This window comes from Embiotoca jacksoni, unplaced genomic scaffold, assembly GCF_022577435.1.
Source record: "Embiotoca jacksoni isolate LCO1_2020_lvr unplaced genomic scaffold, fEmbJac1.0.p SCAF_4, whole genome shotgun sequence".
In the NCBI taxonomy this organism is placed as follows: domain Eukaryota; kingdom Metazoa; phylum Chordata; class Actinopteri; family Embiotocidae; genus Embiotoca; species Embiotoca jacksoni.
The window spans coordinates 3,930,451-3,953,701 of NW_027185392.1; the positions used below are offsets into that span (position 1 = coordinate 3,930,451).

At 39.2% G+C, this 23,251-nt stretch overlaps 1 protein-coding gene across 1 annotated transcript; it reads right to left on the bottom strand.

Moving 5' to 3' along the window:
• Positions 1 to 2,677: 2,677 nt before the first annotated feature.
• Positions 2,678 to 16,289, bottom strand: slc24a2 (solute carrier family 24 member 2). The gene is made up of 9 exons (XM_069167530.1): positions 15,369 to 16,289; positions 7,562 to 7,597; positions 7,214 to 7,325; positions 6,796 to 6,879; positions 6,019 to 6,098; positions 5,735 to 5,872; positions 4,930 to 5,019; positions 3,021 to 3,187; positions 2,678 to 2,927 (listed from the first exon to the last, which is right to left on the bottom strand). Exons 1-9 carry the CDS (start codon positions 16,287 to 16,289, stop codon positions 2,678 to 2,680), a joined length of 1,878 nt encoding a protein of 625 aa, XP_069023631.1.
• Positions 16,290 to 23,251: the final 6,962 nt, after the last annotated feature.

Sequence of the window (23,251 nt, forward strand, 5' to 3'; positions counted from 1 at the left end):
TGTAAGAGGCTTGTGTCAAAGTCAAGCAGATCACATTCTCATCGATGGCACTGCAAATCTAATTGGTATTATGAGGAATCTTCATAAGAAAAGTGAACTGACTGATCCCAGTGTTTCATTACAGTGTCATCAAATAAGTATCTCAAGCAGGCTACAGTACTCTGTTTGCCTTGACTAATGTTGAGGTATCATCCAAAACAGCCCAGGATCATCACCTATCCAGCAACCGCATTAATCCCACAATCGTTCCCACGAGTCTCAATCATCAGAGGTAAAAGTACTGTAGTTTGAACAGTCAGGGGCATTGTTTCCTGTTTGTGATTTTTGTGGACAAGACTTTAAAGCGCGAAGAGAATGTCCTGTTTCGGGGTCACAAGATTGCTTCTCTGCTCTTTGCAGATGATGTGGTTGTCTTCACTTCATTAGATCATGAACTTCAGGATGCTCTGGGGCAGTTAGCAGAAAATAAAACGAGATTCAGTACCTCCGAGTCCGAGGCCATGCTACTTAGCTAGAAAATGGTGGATGAAGATCCTCTACCAAGTGAAGCAGTACAAGTAGCTCAAGGTCTTGTGCATGAGTGAGGATACGTTGGGCAGGCTGATTGGTCATCAGCTGTAAAGCAGGCATTGAACTGGACTGTTTTGATGAGGAGGGACCTGAGCCGGAAGGCAAAGCTTTCAATTTACTAGCCGATTGCAGGCATCATATGGTCAGGAGCTTTGGGTACCAACCAAAAGAATGAGATTGCAGATACAAGGGGCTGAAACCATTTTCCTCCACAGGGTTGCCCAGCTCAACCTTAGAGTTATGGTTAGGAGCTCCAGCATCCGAAGGGAGCTCGGAGTAGAGCTGCTATTCTTTCAAAAGGAGCCAAGTGATGTGGTTCGGGCATCTAATCTGGATGCCTCCTGGGTGCCTTCCATTGGTGGTTTTCCAGGCAGATCCAACAGGTGGGAGGCCCTGGGGTGGACCCAGAACACATTGGCGCGATTATAATCTCAGCTGCCCTAAAAAAAAACCAGGAAGAGTTGGAAAATGTTGCTGTATGGAGGCATGTCTGGGCTAACTTGCTCAACTTGTCACTGCGACCTGATCTCGGACAAGCCCCCCAAAAATGTATGTATGGAAAAAAAAAACATTTGGAAAATTTGAGTTTTCATTTATTTGATCATATAACACTTTATACAGAGTTTATATTTTATACAGAGTTGAATGATATATATTTTTACAGTATAATACATGATTCAAGTAGCATGTGAATATGATTCCATACTTTCAAAACACAAAATATATATGAAAATTTGTGTAACATTTGAATGGAAACGTACTTATTTTCTACCACAGAATGAACCTAGTGAGTTAAAATTTCTGTGTTGTTTCACTGGCTGAACAATGGGTCACAAGCTGCAAGTCTAACAGACATAACACAAAACTTGTGTTATCTTATACAGTACATGAGCTTTTTTACACAAAAACAATACAGAAGAAACCCAGTGATACCTGAGGATATTGAACACTCCCTTTTAAAAACACAAAATTTGAAAAACATTTTTTAGTTTTACAAGTCAAATACAACAGAGAATACTAATTGCATCATCAGGATACTGATGTAATCCCTCTCTAAAGTGGTGCATGGAAAGGCAGCCAGAACAGGAAAAAGTCATATGAAAATTTTTAATAAGTTAGTTAACAGATGTGAGCCGATGTGTTGAAAATCTTATCCAATTTAATCTGTGTGCACTATCTATTTATCATTTAATGTGTCCTATGATAGATAAGGGATATACTGTATAGTAACATTGTGATTTCTGCCAAATATGACCCTCAAATTGCAAACTGCATTGGAAATCACATTCAAATTATTACCACTGAATATTTCTCTTTCGCAAACTCACACCTGTGGAGGAATGGACACTAAAAATCTAGATGTTTACGAAGCAGCTACCAGACTTTTTTTTCCGCCTCTTTGGCCCTTTAGTCTTCTTTTTTTTCCATGATATGATTTCCATGATCTTTTCAGAGCTCCGCTGGCATTTAAAAAACAAAAAACAAAGACTCTTTTTGATCCCCAGTCTTCAGTTTATATGCTTGCTTGAGTAGCGGAGGTACGCGTTATACTGCAACACAGTTCTTTCGTTAAAAAAACAAAACTATTTTTATTATGATCTTCAATTTCAATCCCAGGTAGCATTCACTGTCCTTTAGTTTCAGCAGGTTTCATCCAATAGTGGCTCTTGAAGTGTAGCCACATGGTACAAAGAGAGTCTTTGTCATATGGGTGGCATAAAGTCTTTTAAAGATGGAGAGGCCTGCATGCCACTGTTAAATGCCTGTGATGCACCGGCATGAAGGTTGATTTACGTCACGGCTCCTGCCTAACTGACTTCAACAACCACTGTGTTTGTTTGTGTGTGTGTGTGTGTGTGTGTGTGTGTGTGTGTGTGTGTGTGTGTGTGTGTGTGCGTGTGTGTGCGTGTGCGTGCGTGTGCGTGTGTGTGTGTGTGTGTGTGTGTGTGTGCAGGATGCAGTCTTCTACTTTGTGCATGTGAGACAGATAAGTAACAGTGTTTGTCCGTGCGAACACATTTTCACACTCCTGTAGTAAATCACGATTGTTATGAGTACAGTTGCGTGTAATTTCTGCTTCCCAGCAGTCAGTGGGAGTCCCTCTCTCTCAGATGGTGACGGGGCAGTTGATGACTTTGTCCTCCAACATGACGCTGACGATGAGGAAGACGAAGTAGAGCAGGAACATGAAAGAGCCCAGAAGCTTGCTCATTCTCCACTTGCAAGCCGCAATGGAAATGATGACGAAGAGGAGCATGAGGAAGAGGAGGACGATGGCGCAGAACAGGCCGTTGCTGCTCACCTGTACTGGTTTGAAGTCGTTGAGGATGTTGTAGACGAGCCAGGGGAAGGGCAGACTGGAGGAAGAGGAGGGGCGAGGAAGAGTTATTTGGGTTTCGTTACACTGGTGTGTCAATGCTGTGTGCTTCTTTGTTAATCAGTAGACTCACCCCACAGTGATGTCAAAGATGTTGGAGCCCACAGAGCTGGACACGGCCATGTCACCGAGGCCTTTTCGCGCTACAATCACACTGGTGATGAGGTCAGGGATTGAAGTACCAGCTGCTAATATGGTCAGACCCATGATCTCTTCTGTGATCCAGAAAGTCTCTCCAACCTGAAATGAAGAAAAAGTTTCATAAAGTCAGAAACACATCGAACCATCACCTTCACAGGGCTCAGAACAATCTTATTGTCTTGCTGCTGGTTTTGCCTGTAAAGTTTATGTCTCAAATTTTTCCTGCATAAAACGTCGGATGCATTTTCAGCTAAATTGAACTTTTATTGGTACCAATTTACACTCAGAATAAAAAGAGATTAAAAAAGGAAAAAGAAAAAAAGAGATAACAAATATGATCCACCTGTAGAGGTAAGCAGTAGTGGAAAGTAAATAGTGTATTCAAGTATAAACACAAGGTACTTGAGTCTATTATTTATTTTTAATGGTACTTTATCCATTCAACCACATTTTAGGAGAAAATATGGTACCGTTTACTCTTCTATATTTATTTGACAGCTTTATTTACTTTTCAGATGAAGATTTGACACAATGGATAATATAATAAGATTTTAAGATTAAACCAGGAGTTTCCAACCTTTTTGGTTTCGATCCGTGTGTAGTCGGGGGTCACATTTTACATGTCTAAGAGTTAACAGCTCCACTAAATAGTGTTTTTCCCTCGAAACCTCTCACATGGTTTTATTCAAAGAAATGTTCGGAGTATCTAATATGTCACCAAAAATAAACGATTAGAGAAAAACTCCAAAAACTTTAAACATATTTGTGTTTTGTATTCTCTCCTCTCCCAGTAATCATCTGACAACACCTCACATTTATCAGCGCTCCCTGGATATAAAACTGTAAATAAAGTACTTGAAACCAGCTCCAGCCGCAGCAGCTACATCTTTAAAATGCTACTTACACACTGATGCTTCAGTATTAGTAATCTAATGATATCATATATAATAATTTATTGCTGCTAATACTTATGCTCTTTTACTTAAGTAGGATATTAAATGCAGTACTTTACTCTTAATGGAGTATTTTTACATAATTGTATTGGTACTCACAATACCAATAAAAGATGTATTCATACTTCTTCCACCACTGGAGGTGTAGGCGCTTGTTATACTCAGTAGAGTGAGGTTCAGTGAGATGGCTGAGCATCACAGAAGGATTTGTGTGATGCAGATAGTTTTGTGGCAACACAAAGACTGAAGTCAGCAGAGCTCTAACAAGCTCATCTTCTTCTGAAAATAATATTTCCACATATCAGAAGCTAGAAGGAGGGACAGAAGGATTAAACTAACATTTACTTACATTATTGTTGTTCATTTACTTTATTGGTACTTTTTGTATTTTAGCGTCCAGAGAAGTCAGTGAAAACAACAGGCATTATGTGCATCTTTGCTTTGATATATATATAATGACATGATCAGACTTTCAATATGCTGCAATTCAGTTAAAAGAGGTAAATTATTTACAATGCCCCTGAACTTTTAGGAGGTGAGCTCCACTGATAAATAGAAAGACATGAATCCCGCAATGGGACAAGCTGAGAGTATGACAAATAATCAGACACTGATTTATATCCTTCTTTACCCAATTCATGTGCTCTGCAACAAAAAAAAGTAACCTTGTACACATGTCCTTCCGCTTCAGTCCTGTCTTTGAATTTGCGTTGTAAAAATAGAGAGTTACAGATTGAACTGGCTGTGGATCAAGACAGATTAGTCGGGATTAGCTGCTATGGTCAAACATTCGACACCCTGACAAGTGTGTGTGTGTCGGTATGTTTGTGTGTGTCGGTATGTTTGTTTGTGTGTGTGTGTGTGTGTGTGTGTGTGTGTGTTAAGTACCTGGTGAGCCCACCACACCATCAGGTAGGAGAAGAAAGCAATCCAACAGATGGCGCCGATGAATGTGATGGGAAAGAACTTTTCTGAGGTCTGAAAGAATAAAAGCAACAATCAAACAATCAATAAATGGTCTGATACAATATATACAGGATGCTTAATATTGTACATTCAGCATATAATGCAGTATTTTGGGCCACAGTCTAATGTGTGTGCATTTTACTATATGAATTTAAACATACAATGCGCGATCCAAATGGATAGAATATTCAAAATAAAAATGAATAAAGAGGTTGTGTTTAGGATCGACTTGAAGGGTTATGTTTATTTTTTGGGGGGGTAAATAATTTGTTTACATGAGTTTTTATTTTAAAAGCAGCATTAGATCTGGCCTGTTTTTTTCAATGAACAAGTTTTGACTCAAATATTGTCTTTCATTGCTTGAATATTTATCTGAAATATGTTTTGCATTTTTTTATTTTTATTTTTATTGCTCAATATGTTGTAAGTCTATTTGTTGCATTTTAATTCTGTTCCAAAGTTGTGCAGCACTTTGGTCATTATATATTGTGTTTGGATGTGATATATAAATAAAATGACTTGACTCAATGAAATGTTATATCGTAAATTAAAAAGAACACTGACAGGGTATACTGGGACAGGAAATTGTAATAAAAAATATAGTGTTGTGTGTACTTTTTCGTTTGTTTCGGTGCACATGAACAGGCGTTGGTGTAACTCAGAGCTGCCTGTACATATAAACATCTCTTTTCTTTGCGTGTGTTTGTGTACGTTTGTGTGTGTTCACCTCTCTCCTGACGTCGGGCAGTGTGAGCCACAGAGGAAAGACGATGGGCAAGATGACGAGGTAGGTGAGCTGTTTCCTGGGTGTGTCAGGCCACGCCAGGCTCAGAGGCTGGTCTTCATCTTCCTCCTCACCACCCTGCTGAAGAGTTTAGTACTTTACATTGCATATTGGACTCATAAATATCAATATTTTTACATTTTCATGTTGATAAGCAGAGTTAAACTGCCTGTTTGTGTTGGAGCTTTTAACACGTGAACAGGGAGGGATGCTGACAAAAGTCGTACCTCTTCTCCTCCTGCGACACCGTTCATGGGCGGCGTGACCTCCACTGCAACATTTGTACTGTTGATGATCTTTTTATCAGCTTCGGGGTAAAAACAAGAGACAGAGAAAGAAACACAAGAGATTGAGGTATTCTTTCACAAAAACAGTATCTCATGACATGTAGGGATGAGATGAAAGTTTCTGTGTTGAGACAAAACACTATGAATTTTTACAGCTCATGTCTGCATGTGTAACATCACATAGTCTCTTTTATAGAACTAAAACACTGATTAGATGACAGATTTGTTGACAAATCAGTCAGTGAGATGATAAATAAACTGATAACAAATGTTAATTTAATGAAGAGATTGGCAAATTATATTTCAGCTGGATAACTGTGTGAAACAAACAACAAAGTACAGCGGAGGAAGTAACTGATGTGAGATATGTGGCAGCAGGTCCAGATGCACTTTACAAACACAAAACTCTACACAAGAATATAGAAATATGAACGTTATAAATAATGAGAGCAAATTTGAAGAAAAATAGTTTTCTTATCAAATTAAAAGTAGAATTTCTTTTATTATTTGATGAACTTTTTATTCTGTAACCTGCACATTGTCCATTCTTTCATTTTTGATTAACACATAAATTTGTGTACTGTTTTAATCATTCATCAATCAATAGTCACACTTCTGAACTGATTAATGACTTGATAATTTTCAATAATCAGTTAGGAAGTGTCACTTAAATTATTCATTTGATTATTGGGACAAGGAAACACTGTAGTTACTCACAGATACCGTTGGAATTGATACCTTCGTCTTTACACTTCTTCTTGGCCATTTTGTGGAGGATTGATGCCTTCTCTTTGAAACGGTCTGAAACCGAGGAAACATTTTCCATCATGGGGTGAGACTTTTTGTAAAAGGCACAACTACAGAACGTAGGTGAGGAAGTACTTGGATATTGGAGAGGGGTCGGATGAATGGGCGTATTTACGTTTATCTGAAAGAATGCAACTTGACAAAAATCCTAACATTACAAATTTAAGCTAAACCTTAAACACAGTATTCACTAAAATGCATTCATCTTCATACAAGAAAATAAACATTTAATTTAATCATGCAATATAATGATTACGTAATTAATGTCAGCACAGTGTCTGGGTGTCAGGCTTTGTGTTTATTTTGTGTTTGCTGTATGTTTATGTACCTTCGTCACTGAGCGGGTCCAGTGTGTGAATCATGAGCTGGAAGATGCTGTTTCTCATCAGTGAGTTGTGTAGAGAAGCACAGCTGCCTTCCCTCTGCAGCCGGGGTTTAGCCTGAACAAAAACAAACCACAAATACCAAAATGTTTCAGTGGATGCACACATATAAATGTGTCCATGCTTTTTTTCCTCATCATTCTTCATTTTTATTATTTCATTTATCAGCTTTTGTCTCTTAACAAACTCCAAACTATTGTCAAGTAAAAATAATGATTTTAAAAACACTGAAAATGCATTGAACATGCAGTTTCTGCAGGATGTATACAAAAACACAAACAAAAGAAACTCACCATCAGCTTGTTCTCATCATCTACATTTTCAACGACCTTGAAGAAAAAACACAAGGAAAGAAAACATAATGTATATATATATATATACACAGTTTAAGTAACAAATTCACACATACTCTGTGCAATTGAAAACATTAGGCCCACAGGAAATATTACATTATTCATTAATTTATGTCCAATGCTTGAGTGTCATCTGAAGTCAACTCCAAGTTGTGTGTTTGTAACATTGGACTGAACTGCATTACTGTCGTTGTAATGTAGGGAGGGGATAAGTAAATGAATGAATCAACTAATGCAGGTACATTACCAATCAGAAAGCACTATAGAGCCATCAGTTGTTGTTGTTTTGAATCGAGGATGCTCCAAACTGAATGTTAGAAATATGTGTTCAACCCCTCACATCCTGTTTACTCATAACTACAGTTAAAAAAATTAAAACAAACATAAACTGTTTGAGTGACAATACAGATTTTAAGAGCCAAATATTTGACCATCCAAACAGGGGAGAGGTGAAAGGAGCAGAGGAGGTGCGGGGTTTGAGCTGAGACAGGCTTTTTGCCATGTTTTCATTTATTTTATAGATTAAGTATAATATCTCCCTAACAGCTCAGAGTGGTATATGACAGCAATGATACAAAGAGCAGGAAATTCATAACAAAATTTGTCACTGCGTCTAGTTTTTGTGCACATTTATTGGAGACAAAAACACTTTGTTCATGTCCAATGAGTGCCTCAGATCACCTTCTTCCTCCCAGTGGGCAGGAACCTGTGCCAGAGGTTTGAAGCACAGCTCCAACACACACACACACATGTTGGTGGCCTGTTGATATATAGGGGTAGTAATGTGACCCGTGGGGAGGGTTTGTGTGGGGGTCGGGATTTAGAGATGGGAACATAAAGTTGATATTGTGGCATGTCATGTAAAGGTTTTCTTGTTGGCACAGACATTAACATCAGAATTATTTAACCGATTAAATAAATTTCCACTCATTTATATCACCATTTTGCATCCCTGATTATAAAAGATGTTGTTTTACGCACCACTGAAAGCAAACACATTCAAACACACTTTGATAATCTGTGCAGAAAAATGATTTCAAGACACAATAAATAAAGAACTGCAGAGCCTGAGATTGCTCCAGAAAAATTGTCAACAACCGAAAAGTTACTGCAGGATGCCACTAAATCCTCCACACTGCCCCTTGAAGTCGTTAAACTATTATCTAAAAATATTGCAAAAATAAATGCTTTAAATTCATACTCCAAAACTAGTCCCTATAAACTATTTATCAGCCAACCTTTGCTGCATGTTACGATACCCGACAAATATTTCCCTGTATCTCCTGTTTGTCTCTACTTTGCCAGGCAAACATGACAAAAAAAATAATGTAAAAAAAAAAAATCCAAAGCCAACAACAATTTAGCAAAGTGTAATTTTTTTGTGTCTCTCAACACCACACACCAGCAAGGTTTCTATGAACATTTATGGAGGTGGGTTGTCAAAATGAACTCGCATGTACACTTAAAGAGACAGAGAAGTCCTGTTGAGAGAGTGATGGACCTCATTAGAGATAAACTGGATGTAGATGATCATACAGCTACTCTGCTGTGAACAATATACTTTATATCTATATTAATAAAGCAACAGCCTTGAAATAATTCAATAAAAATGATGGATTAAGAGAAACATGGTAAACTTATTCCATTATATAACTAAATTTGAAGGTTTTCACATGAATTAGCAGATCATTTTTATCTCTTTAATAGCTGCAAGAGCCACATGAAGGCTTTAGTTTGAGGCCAATTTTACTTGTGTGCCTCATCTTTTTCCTTAAATAGCTCAATTTAGGAACAGAGTTACAGCTCCGACAAACAGGTCAAGCAGTCAACTGTTCCTTTAGTTTTTATGCATTTCCTAATTCATATTGTAAAGAACAAATATTCCACAAAAACTGTCATGAACTGAGTGTACAGCAGTAGCTAAATGCACAACCACACAACCACATGCACAAAGCAGAGCGAAGGACGGTTTTGTTGTTGACACGTTTTCATGATGGTGGCTGCAGAGTTTGAGCAGATAATCCCTTTAGCTTACATCTGACAAGACGTCTGCTGCTGTTATGGCAACTACAGGAGGGCCAGGGGTTATTTTAGTTTGTATTTTTATGGTGTTCATCCAATCAGCTGCAGCTACAGATGATTTAGTGTTCTTTGTTTTATATTTAGCTGTAAATTTAAACGCTATAAGATTCATCTACGTCTTCATCAAACTCAACTAAAACACAAGACGTTTTTTCAGAAATGTGCGATCAATCCTCTGAAACAGAGTCTGATTTATAATCTCTGAAGATGGAAAAATTTCACGTCATTTCTTATTTCACCGATGTATTTAAAAAAACACCACATAATGAAATGAGAGATGATAACTAAAGACAAAGAAGGCTTGGACACCTGTCTCAATTTACTTTGTGATTGCTGAGCAATGTGGCCTCCTGGCATTAGTTCATGTTGTCTAATGCTCACTTGGCTCTTTAGAGCTACTTGGAAACCAACAGTCTTAAGCTGCTGTAGTCTGTTGAGACGGAAACTGAGGTTCCGTTTATCTTTGATTCAGGTGATGAATTTCATTCTACAATTTCAGGAACATCTTTGATTTAAGAAGTCCTGCACTGGAAATTCCTGAACTTAACAAAGGCTTGTCTGTTTGGACATTTCATTTAATAAAATTACTGTTGCCCAGTAGAGTTACATATTCAACAGGATTTTTTGTAAAGTATTTTAAACCTGTTACCGTATCAGTGTCACGTTTTGCCTCACCGAGGCGTGAAAAGTAACATGCTTTAGGTTTAGGAACCAAAAAACACATGTTTATGTTTAGAAGAAGATCAGGGTTGAGGTTCAAATAAATAATTTTACTCACGTAACATCACATACGTCACTTAAATTTGTTACGTTATGTACATAACTTACTTGCGTTACTGTAACAGCGGTTGTTCGAATAAAAGCCATGTATTTGTGCCATCAAATCGCCCCTTAACCATGCTCCTATAATTAGACTTCATCGCTGTTTGTACTTTGTCACATGACCTCCTACTTGAACCTTGTTAATACATATTTACACTTTTCACACCTATAGGCGAGGCACTGACATGAAATCCTCTAGTGGACTGACAGGTGTGTTACCCCCTCTGGTGTGACACTGGGCTGGCATTTTGCACAACATTGGGTGACTTGTTTGGATATGTGCCTAATTTTTGTCCCTCCCTCACTGAACTTTCATCTCTTGACAAAATTTTTTATAATTCCAGCATGTTGAATGAACAGATAAAAAATTTGCCAAACATAAAAAGAACTTTGACAGAACAAGATAATTACGAGTGACATACACTGTTATAAGAGATGACATTATTTTAAGATGTCCTGTACAGCAACTTCTATTGTGATAGATATAGCCTAATACCACATTTGCTGACTGGACAATCTGCAGAGAGATGAAAGCATCTAAGAATGTATGTGTGGAGGTTTTGACATGTGACTGCTCATATATACTGTATACTGTACATATAAACTGCAACCATAATCAAGCAACAAGTTGTATTTTGCATTTTGTTATTGTCTCGTTCACATATTTGATGCATTTTCATGGTTTATAGAGAATAAATATGCTCAGCTCCACCGCATTGACTGAGAAATAAGGCAATAAACAGGCATATACATATATATATATATATAATATTGTGATATTTAGAAGTTCCTCTGTGTCATTAGATAATTTGTTATTTTTGTTAAGAACCACAGTTTAAAATGGGCCATTTCAGAGCAGCAGATTTACACCAGACTTCACAGTCTTTTCAATCCTCAGCATGACACTGAGGCACCATCAGGTAAACTTTTCCAAATGCATCCTTATTTTCTTCCCCTCTCCTTTCTTCTTCCTCCCTCTATCTCTAACTTTACCGTCCACCTGACCGCTCGAGCTGTGGGACTTAGCCGGGATTAATCGGCAGAGATCACCACTTTTAGACTGGTAAGTTTCAAGCCTGCGTGTGAAGTCGTGCAGAAACCTTCACAGGTCACCGTGCTATCAAACATCTCTCTTCCACAATCAGCAGTCAGCAAATCCCCATGACCTTTCTTTTTTTAATTTTAATTATTTACAGCAACAACACTAATTTTATCAAGTGCTAATGAAGTTACTAATTAGGTGAGTGCCTATATAAAGAACAACTCGGCTGTAATATGTTGCAGAAGTACATTAAATAAAATGTGTATCTGCACTTTGGGTTACAAGTATTTGAAAATACCCACTTTTGAACAAATGTAGAATTACATTTGACCAGACATTATATTTCAAAATAAGTCCTCTATTTCTATTCAAGTACTAATGCCAAGACTTATTCTGTTAAATCACACCACAACACTGCTACATTGTGATCTATGGGACTGATGTCTATGCCTATTTGAACATTTCTTCATCTCTGCAGGGACTGAGTGTGCTGGGCTCTATATTTGCTGTCGTCACCGCAGGTAAGCATTGGATAAGGGGATCAGAGGGGATTGGCGTCTTTCGTTCCATCAGCAAGCATACCTGCAGATCTTTTTGCTGTATACTCATACTGGACACAGACACTGTAGGCAACGTCTGCACAGTGCAAACCCACTTACAACATCCCCAGTTATGCACAAAATTTACCTCACACTGTGTTACCAGCAGGACTACAGGCTGAAAAAGGAGCATTCAGCCTTTTTTTGTCAGTGATCTACTGATTCCTGCTCCCCCAGAGAACACCCGACTATTATTAGTGGCTCTAATGGGATTGGAGAGCATTAACCCAGGGATTATTTAGCAGATACTGACAAATGAGGACAAGGCAGCTGAACATCAAGTGCCGGACGACAGAGAGAGAAGAGCTGTTCTTGGGCTGAAGTTTGGCAGCCTGAAGAACAGCTGATTCCCAGAAGGGCATAAATGTCGAACAGACTGCGTCTGCAACAACACGGATACTAAGAAAGGTCAATGGGTGCAGAAATGTTTGTTTTAGGTTTTAGTTTTTATTAAGCACATAAAATATGGAATAAAAATAACCCAGCATGAGTTAAAAATAATCAAATTGACTTGACATGCCTTGTCTCATAAATGCCAAAAACTGTAAATAAAATAAAGTCATGATTCCTGGGGAGATTTTATTTCCTTGTTCACACTTAACGAAGCATTTAAGGGGAGGAGTTTTAGGGCAGATCATATTGGAGGCTAGTGATTATGAGCTCATCAAACGTGAGAGCTGCTACCTGCCTGAATAACTATAATAAAAAACAATGGAGAGCTCCTTTTTAAGTGTTTTCACCTCCTAACTAACAAATTGTGTACACTGCACTGTTGATGTTAGACAAGTCTACGGGCACACTGCTAAGATCAACCTACAGCAGTTTTACTGTTTGTCACCTGAGCGCCGTATGAGATTACAACATCGGAGAGCAACAGATCTGACTCCAACTGCACACACACAGACACACAAACAATGGAGAGACAAACGTAAAAAAAATTAAACACGTTTTTTTTTAACCTTCACATGAATCAATTTCCCTCTCTGTCAGGAGACAGGTTGTGTGGCTCGTGGAAGTCACTGTAATCATTCATGTTTCCACTGTAAAAGCGCACAATCCTTTCACATGAGATGAGATTATGAGGTCTGTGTGTAATCCATGTTAGAATGAATAACCACAGACACTGAAATTATGTTTAGTATGTTGAAACAGGAGGCAATGAACACCCAGGGGTAAATTCTTCCTCCAGAGTCAACAGCGTTAGCCAACTCTTTCGAATCTCAGGACACAGATGGGGGGGAGCTGAAGGGGGGAGAAATCTTATCAGGATGGAGAAATGATATGGGATTTTGGGACTAACAGTAATGCTCCTTCTCGTATCATCACTTCCCCACAAGAGTTTACCTTGGAGAAGTAACGGTCATCGGATAAATATCAGATAGAATTAAAAATCTACCCTCAAAGCATTTTAAAAGCATGAAATTTAATCAGAACAGTAAAAAAGAAATTCAGCATCATATTCTGCATCCCTGAGTTCATGTCAGATTGTTAAATCTGCATGTTGGATATGTTAGATTGTCTGGCAAAGGTGTAGTTTCATGACATGTGCTTCTTGTACCACTGATATAAAGTAATGTAAAGTGGATGAATGAACCAAATCCTAATTTTAATTGCAGCTAAAAAGAACGTCATGCCTCTGTAGTTTGCATCAACCATTTTGTTGATTTGGCTCTTCTGTGATGATCATATCTTGATCTCGGTGGAGGGGAATAATTTTAAATTCTATCACCCTATTGTGAAATAAATTCTTTAGGTTTCTTTCATAAAGTATTCTATCAGAAAACATTGATAGTATCTTAATTGAGTTGCAGGCGCTTTGACTCTGTCACATCAGTCCTATTCTGAGAGCCTTACTGGTCTGAGCTCAGTTACTGGAAGTAGTGACTGAAGATGAGGCCTGTGTAAAAAGGCTGCAGTCTGGCTGTGTGTCTGAGTCCTTTTGAACTGCACAGGTGGCAGGTTAAGGTAAATCTTTTTAAACACTGAAGGGGTAAATCAGGAGCAGAATAAGGTCTGTATTAACATCCTCCCTGAACTGGAGTACTTCTATTCTCTGGATCAGTAGCCATGACTGGTTTTCTCTGTGATATTACTCATTTTGAAAATCAAATACTTTATGTCAGATCTGTTGAATGCAAGAAATGCTTAAATTGTATGCCAAGAGACAAAAACGAACACAATTATGTTTCCCTCTGAGGAATGTTAGAAGCCCACTTCAAAAACACGTGTTGGACCACCAATCATAAATCTAAATTTCTATCTAATCTTTTATGATGAGGTATATATCGTAGATAAACTATGAAATGAGTCTTACACAAGTTTCTGTAGTGTTTTTAATTTAATTGGATGTAGTCAACCTTCTCGCTCATTAGCTTGAGATGCAGCGGACAAAAAAGTTGTTTCTGATGGTGACAACTCCTCAGTGGACTTAAGGGTGAATGTAAGGGTGAATGTAAGGATGAATGTAATGATGAATTTAAGGGTGAATGTAAGGGTGAATGTAAGGATGAATGTAAGAATGAATGTAAGGGTGAATGTAAGGATGAATGTAAGGGGGAATTTAAGGATGAATGTAATAATGAATGTAAAGGTGAATGTAAGAATGAATGTAAGGATGAATGTAAGAATTAATGTAAGGGTGAATGTAAGAATTAATGTAAGGGTGAATGTAAGGGGGAATTTAAGGATGAATGTAATAATGAATGTAAAGGTGAATGTAAGAATGAATGAAAGAATGAATGTAAGGGGGAATTTAAGGATGAATGTAAGAATGAATGTAAGGGTGAATGTAAAGGTGAATGTAAGGAATGAATGTAAGAATGAATGTCAGGGTGAATGTAAGGATGAATGTAAAGATGAATGTAAGGATGAATGTGAAGGTGAATGTAAGGATGAATGTAAAGGTGAATGTAAAGGTGAATGTAAGGATGAATGTAAAGGTGAATGTAAAGGTGAATGTAAGGATGAATGTAAAGGTGAATGTAAAGGTGAATGTAAAGGTGAATGTAAGGATGAATGTAAGGATGAATGCAATGGCCTGATACACAACATTATTGGTCTACCATGCCTGCTACCAGCTCTTGGTACTGAGCATAGCCTAAAACAAGGGTCGTGTTGAGTAGAAAAATTGGGTAGTTATATCAGACGATGAGGTGGATGGATGGATGGATGGATGGATGGATGGATGGATGGATGGACTCACCTTTGGTGCATTCTCCAGCTCGTCCACCTGGTTGCTGCCCAGCAAGCGCTTGATAACAAGTTCTACTTTGGCATTGAACTTCATGAATGTCACGTAGCAGGTGTAGCACATCAGCAGACTGATACTTTCCCCCAACGTGATTTGATTATCCAGAAAGAAATAGATTAGCATAAGCAAGCCAATGATATAGAAAGAGACGTCTCTGAACAGAGGCCACCAAGTGAGGTTCAGCACCTCTTTGGAGAACAGGGCGCACATCCCGATCACGAACAGGATGTTGAAGACGGCGGATCCCACGATGGTACCGATACCCACGTTACTGTGGGAGACGAAGACTCCTATGACAGAAGTAAAAAGCTCTGGGGCCGAGCCACCTGCTGCCATGAAAGTGGCTCCTGCGACATCATCCGAGATCTCCAGCTTCTCTGTGATGACAGTGAGAGCAGGGACAAAGAACTCATCACAGACGATGGCTAAAGATATGAACATGTACAACATGCCAAACATATGAAAGACCACAAAGCCCTCGCGTCTCTGCTCCACGGAGAATAAGTCTGTTGGGTAGTCCCCATGACTTGTCTCTGCGTCAGATGATGACATGGCCATCGGTGTGTCCTCTGGTGCAACTGAGAGGTTGTGGTGCTGTAGAAGAGTTCTTTGGGGTACTGCTGCCTCTCCTGAGCCCTCCATGGCCGATTTCAGCTGAGTGCCCACTGTTGTGGCAAAAGAGAAGGCACTCCATGAACAGACTGTGCAGACAGCCACCAGGCTGACGATGAAGCTCAGAATCCGTCCGGGTCGCAGCTTTCTCTTGACACACTGGTAGTGGTGCCGGGTGCAGCTGCTGTGAGGGCCCAGAAGAGGAGCAGAGCTGGGGTCAGCTATCATGTCTGAACTTCTGATGGGAAGTGTGAAATCCATGGTGTTTGGTGCGAGTGGTCAGGCGGAGTGGAAGAGTCTGGAATCCCCTCCAAAGGTGGGTTGGTGGTGCTGGTGGCTATGAGGGCGGGGGTTTAACAGGCCGCGGCGGTTCACCGATTTGTTTGCATGCTGCTCCCAGGTCTAAACACAAAGGAGGCCCTGCAGTCTGATTCCAGGATCCATCCCATTCAAAGGCTTCCTCATATTACTCACTGCATGACAGAGAAAACAGTGATAGCTGTTAGCAAGATGTATAATGCCAAATGTATAATAATTAGCCATGTATAGAATTAGAATAGCCATTTTTCCTGCAACAACAAGAAAACATAAAGTTCCTAATGCACATAGTGTTGTTTTTATTTGTTTACTTTTCCCACTCCTGTCTATCCATTCCCCTGCAGGTCTTACCTGCCTTGTTAGCAACTCAGTAGATTTAAGTACGTTACTCCAGTATTTCCATTATTAGATACTTTCTACTACCACTTCATAGAGGGAAATATTGTACTTTTTGCTTCACTGCAATTTACTGACATTTATAATTACTAGTTACATTAAAAATGAAGGTTTTACACACAAAACATACGGTGAGTCAGATGGTACCATTACAGATAGACAGTATATAAAGAGGTTGAAATTAGTTCCCCTTCACCTGCTATAACATGAACTTGATGCTTTATTGTCGGTTATGAGTATTACTTACTCAATAATATCATGTCTATAAGGTAACAATCTGAAAGTCCCATAATTATCAATGAGTACTTTTACTTTTGATGGAAATATTTGACTGATAATTCAGATTTATCATTATTTAAATGAACTTTTGATGGAAGATCTTTTAATTTTTAATTGAATATTTATTACGGTGTAGTTTCACTCAAGTAAAGGCTACTGACTGACTGTTCCAACACTACTCGTTAGATAACAACATTTAATATCTGTAAATATCTTTTCTTTATCGTCTCACAAAGTAAAAACGCACCTTCAACTGCAGCTTCAAAAAGAAACACAGAATATTTTAGCAAAAAAGGAATCTCCTGAGGTCGTGACCTATGAGGTAGTGTAATTTTATGAAGCTGAATCATAATAACTGGGAAGATTCTCTGTGGACCTTAAATGTAAAAAGTCCTTTATGATGCAACTGTTCAATCATATTCATGTTGTCGGGTGGTGAAGGTTGACTGAATTATTTTATTATTATGCAGCTGGAGTTACAGAATGTGCTGTATTGGACATAACAGTTAATAGTAAATGTATTAATAGAAGATGAACTGTGCAAATTGGGGTCTTTCTTGACATTGTGCTGAGAAGCTGCGGCGAGAGCTCTCTTTTAACTGAAGTTTGGACATTAGTGGAAGCTCATTAGGAAGCTATTTAATCCCTGAGAAGATATACTGAGATTAGCCTCGGGCCCTGCACACCGGGGGCCACAACACAAAGTCAAAAAAGTAGAGGCCAACAAAAAGACAGAAGAATTAACTTAACTATTAATGACATATTGTAAACACAATATCAAAGGTTTTCACAGCTGCAGTTAAAGCAGCTTTTCAAGAGACCATCTGAACTCTTTTAGGAGATTAGAGTGAAAACAAACTGAGGCTATTCACACAAAAAGCACACAAGTATCTTTTTGGTTCTCATACCACTTCTGGATTTCTCCCGTCCAGCAGGAAGGACTCGGGCAGGTCGCAGCTACTCAGGTCCTGAGTGAATATTCCTGTAAATTGACTGCCAAAGCAGAACGATCCCAAGAGCTCAGTGTTCAGCCTGAAGGTCCCAACAGTAAATCCTGAGGGAGATTTTCCTCTCTGAGCAGAGGTGGAGCTCTGAGCCACCAGGTTCGATGGGGCTCCTCCCTCCTCCTCAGTGCTGCTCATCTCTTTGACACTGCCTCTCTCATCTTACCTTTCTCCTCTCTCTCCCTGTCACCATCCAAGAGCGGGGATCAGTGCTGTCACTGATTCTCACATTTGCATCTCAATTTCTGCCTCTCGCCCCCTTTGTGGTTCCCACTTCCCCCAGTGTGCTGCATGATGTCTTCCCATCTCCACACCTAAGGAACTGGGTCTTACACAACAAGCTTACAGCATGATGTGGTTGAAGCCTGTTGTGCCATAAGATCATGGTGGCGTGTACAAAGCCCTTGAAAACCATTCTGATTACTTTGTGACGTAATGCACTGCAGCAGAAGAACATGCTGCATTATATCAGTATCATCTGTATTTTTGTAAGTCAAATTTTAATCTTGTCATTCTGGCGAGTTTAGTTTACTTTATACTTTTGCACACATTTTGTCACATAATTTGCATTTCTTTGTGATTACAAATGTGTCATATGGATATTATTTCCAGCTGTTGTTTGCACTGCAAGTTTTAGTTGTAATTAACGAGTTGTCAGAAAACAACCTCGTACAAAAGAACTGTTGCATAACAATCGTTAAAATCTGGGTATAAATACCTACAACAGGCCATGTAACTTTTAACTGCAGAACTACAGTAGAGTTGAAATGATTTTACAAACTTCCACTCCCTAAATTACCTAAATGAATGCGCACAAATATGTAGAAATAATTTCTAAAGTGGTAAAAGAATCCCTAAACTGTGAAATGCATGAAATTTGCATCGCAGAGTTATGTGGTGATTTGCTGTGCGTTAGTGCCCATGAGCACACTTAAGATAGATCAGGGTTTACACAAGAGAACTGTAAGCTTGAGTAGGAGGGGTCTGAAGGTGAGTTCAGGTGATGTGCTTTACTCTGTTACATAGCATGGCCTCAACATAGTGCTGTGTGAATGTGTGTGTGAGAGAGAGAGAGAGAGAGAGAGAGAGAGACAGACAGACAGACACCACACACACACACACACACACACACACACACACACACACACACACACACACACACACACACACACACACACACACACACACACACACACACAAGGAGTGTAAGAAGAATGGGCAAGTTTAATGTTAAAAATGGAAGATTAGAAACTTTGAAACAGAAGGTTTTCAGTAAAAAGATGTCTAAAATGTGCATTTTGGCATTCAGAGATCAGAGTAATGCTTTGAAATTTAGAAATGTTAAATTTCAGTTCCTCCAAAAATCCAACTCGAGCTGTCTATAGTTTCTCATCTGCTGCTTTCATCCAATTAAACAGGCAAATACTTAATGGACTCCTAATTTTCCCTCAGAGGCAAAATGTTGCTCTTGATGGGTTAAACCTGATTTGTTTATCCACCAAGCCAAGACCACTTTAAAAGCTCCATCACCCTCTGGGAGCTTTTCATTACATATTATTTAGAGGATGGGGAAGTTCTAGTATTATCTTTAGCTTTTATTTGAGTTCAGGTGGTCTCAGGACTCTGGACACAAGAGAAACTATTCAATGTTTTCTCCGTATTTAGTACAATGCATATTGTACTTTCACAACAGACTAATGCAGAGGTCTGAGGAGTAAACTTGTTTTGGTGCAGAGGACTTTGACCTCTGTAATGATTATATAAAGTCCAGAAAAAGGCTGAACATATTACATAAGCACCACGCTTCTAGGTAGGCTGAAGTACATCGCATTCAGAATTTGAAATACCAATAAGACCTTTGGTAGCTATTTCAGGTTAGTTTTGCAACACACCTGTATAATAGTAAGTAAAACGATTTGTCAGAAGGGGTTCACGTTGAAATCAACATGCAAAGATTATTACAAATACTGAATATAAACATGAACCAAACCTCAGCAGGGAAAATTATACCTGTAGATGATTATGTATGTGATGGTAACCGCATCATTCACGGACTAACACATTTGCGATATTATGTTCTGTTATGAAATCTGTTTCTTTGGGCTGCCGGGCAGTGAAAAGTAAGAAAGAAAGATGTTCCTGGGAGAATCTGGGATCAGCAGAAGCTTATTGGCTAAAGCTGCTGTGCCTGAAATAGCTGTTAAGGTACCTATGAGATAGGGAGGAAACTTCTCAGTCAGCAGGGACAGAACAGCTCATTTGGGAGGTCTGTCTAATGACTGTGTGAGTAAAACAGTGTAGAAGAATTTACCTCCTCTGACTGTTCCGTAAGGTCACTCCCTTCTGTTGCTGCTGCTATGGCTGCCAAGCACAAAAGCAGTTTAAATAAAGATGATTGCCGAACACAAAATTCAATGCATTTCATTTAAGCAACGAATCTGTGATTCATTGCTTCTCATTTCTAGTTTACTGCCTCATTTTTCAGCACAAACATTAAATGGTGTTTGCAGATTTATCGGCAGCAGTGTTGTGGTGTAAGAAATACCAAGTTTTTTTTACTTTTCCTTTGACCTCAGGTCATCTTTGAATTGGAAATTTGGTGCCGACAAGGAAATTTTGCTTCAGAAGAATTAATTATCAATAGTCGTTGGCTGAGAACAGAGAAATATAAAAATTACAAAGCTGAAAAATAACTGGTGAGAAATGAGAGTAATTTAATCTTAATTTATTTCATCAACTGATTATCTGATCATCAGTATCTGAGTCGAGGTTATAGTAGAAATTGATATCTTTAATTTATCTTTTAAACTTTACAGAGTAAACTTGACTTTAATTGATTGTTATATTTTTTTACGAGATAACCTGTACATACAATTTGTCAGGTTCAGGGCTCCTTTTGAGTTGATCACAGTCAGTGATGTAAATATTACTGTGTGTACTATAGCATAATATAGTAGTTTTACAAGAAACAAATCTAAGATCAGACGATCATTTTAATCTAATACAACAATACTTGTCTGCTCATCATTTGGCAGAGCCATTGAAGTTACCCTAAACTCTAATCTAGTAGCAGCTCCTGACCAGTGCGTCGTTGTCATGTCAAGAGCTTTTTAACATAACGTAACTGTAAAATAAATTATGGATCTAGCTGGTGATATGGGCTTTGCTTTGGCCTTCACTAACACGGGGTTAATACTCTGCGGAAAGTGGCACTGAACTAAATCAGCGCTTTAGTAGACCCAGGTGAGAAAGGCTGAAGGATTAAGGAAAATAGAAAAACAACTCTATCTAGTGGCTCAAGTACAACATTGCGTCTATTTGAAGTCTAAAAACAGAAAACTTCAATTTTTCTTTCCAGGACAAACTGTGTCATTGTGAAAATTTGTTGGAAGAGAGATGGATCAGACGGTGGGTCATTTTTTGATTAATACTTCAAATCAAAGATTTTAGTTTCTGAGTAGTATTTATTCACAAATATACAATCTCATTATTGCCAAGTTTTTAAAATGAGCAGATAGAAGAGAAATAAGAGACTTTTTTTTATATGTAGGTATGATCTAAATCCACAAAATTTCATGCATGTACGTAAATGCATTTAGGGGGGCGCTAGTGAGCCATTTGGCCACACCCATGCGCGAAACCACTAAAATATGTAATTTTTTGCGTTGAGACAGAAAAATAAGGAACGAGAAGAAAAAGAAGAATAATACCTTGAATAACAAAAGGGCTTTTGCACCATCGGTGCTCGGGCCCTAATCATTGGAAAAGGGTAAATCTATTTTTGAGGCTCTGATGTTGATCCTTTTTTCTTTTAGTGTCCCCATTGAATTTAATGCCTTCAGTGCTTTGAGAGTCTGAACATAAACCATGTAACTTTAACAAAAGCTTTTGCTTGCAGCAGTAACACTGCAGGCCTCCTTATGTGTGGTAATGTAATAAGCATCAAAGGGATTGAAGTGAAATGTGTCAGAAATATGACTCACTCCAGGTCCAGACTAAGAGCGGTTCAACCATCACCGATGCCATTGCAACTGGCCCTCCGGTCTCTTTACAACTGCAGTAGGAGCTGTGTTCGCATTCTTGGCAATACGTCAGAAATGTTCCCGGTGCCTGTTTGCCTTTGCCAGGACTGTCCTTTGTCACAGATCCTGTTTGGGACCTTCATGGACAGGATATTTGGGGGAAGCCAGGGGGAGGAGAATGTCCGGTTTGGGGGTCTAGGGATCGCTTCTCTGCTGTTTACAGATGATGTGGTCCTGTCGGCCTCTTCAGACCGTGACCTCCAGCATTCGCTGGGGCGGATTGCAGTTGAGTGTGAAGCGGCGGGGATCAGAGTCAGAACCTCCAAATCTGAGGCCATGGTGCTCTGCTGGAAACCGGTGGACTTCTCCCTCCGGGTGGGGACGGAGAGCCTGCCTAAGTGAAGGAGTTTAAGTATCTCGGGGTCTTGTTCACGAGTGAGGGCAGGATGGAGCAGGAGATTGACAGGTGGATTGGGGCAGCAGCAGCTGTCAAACAGGTGCTGCACCGGACCATTTTGGTAAAGAGGGAGCGGAGTCATCTCAGGCTGGTCACGAGCTCTGGGTAGTGACCAAAAGAACAAGATCGCGGTTACAAGCAGCTGAAATGAGTTTCTACCGCAGGGTGGAACGGCACAGCCTTAGATAGCCGAGATAGGGTAAGGAACTGGGACATCAGGAACTCGGACATAAAATTTGATGTAAACTCTCTGCTCAAGTCCATGGTGACATTGACAATGCGCACATACCAGTGCTCACAAAAACATGTGTAACTCCGAATCTGATGTTGTTCAAGCAACGTAACTTGGAATACTTACTCGTGAAGGTTATATCTTCCCCCTCGCTCTGTGCACATCATCGTCGTGGAGGGCAAAAGGAGAAGTCTCACAACTTTTGGATTGCCCCAGTGACTGCTGGGTAATTAGACTCTGTGATCTCACTGTTGTGTGATGAGATGACCAAAAGCAGCTTCATCTCCACGTATTCCACATTCATTCAATCTCTCCAGTGCAGGCGGAAACTGAAGTGTGTTTAGTTAACAGCAACATCTGGATCTGCACTAATACTGACCGCAGCGCTGAGACTACGATCGAGCCTCTGGATTTGTCAAAGAGCCAGTTAACCAGAGAATTAGCGAATTATGTTAAGGCAACTTTTAGAAAAAAAAAAAAAAAATGGTTTGGCTAATGAGAACTGAAGGGGGGAA

What these genes read in the sequence shown, in the direction of transcription:
- slc24a2 (XM_069167530.1), bottom strand. Translation starts at nt 16,289, where the DNA reads ATGGATTTCACACTTCCCATCAGAAGTTCAGACATGATAGCTGACCCC. An exon ending in ATGATGAGAACAAGCTGATG is followed by an intron (nt 7,326 to 7,561) that starts GTGAGTTTCTTT and finishes GTTTTTGTTCAG; the next exon opens with GCTAAACCCCGGCTGCAGAG. An exon ending in ATCTTTGACATCACTGTGGG is followed by an intron (nt 2,928 to 3,020) that starts GTGAGTCTACTG and finishes CTCTTCCTCCAG; the next exon opens with TCTGCCCTTCCCCTGGCTCG.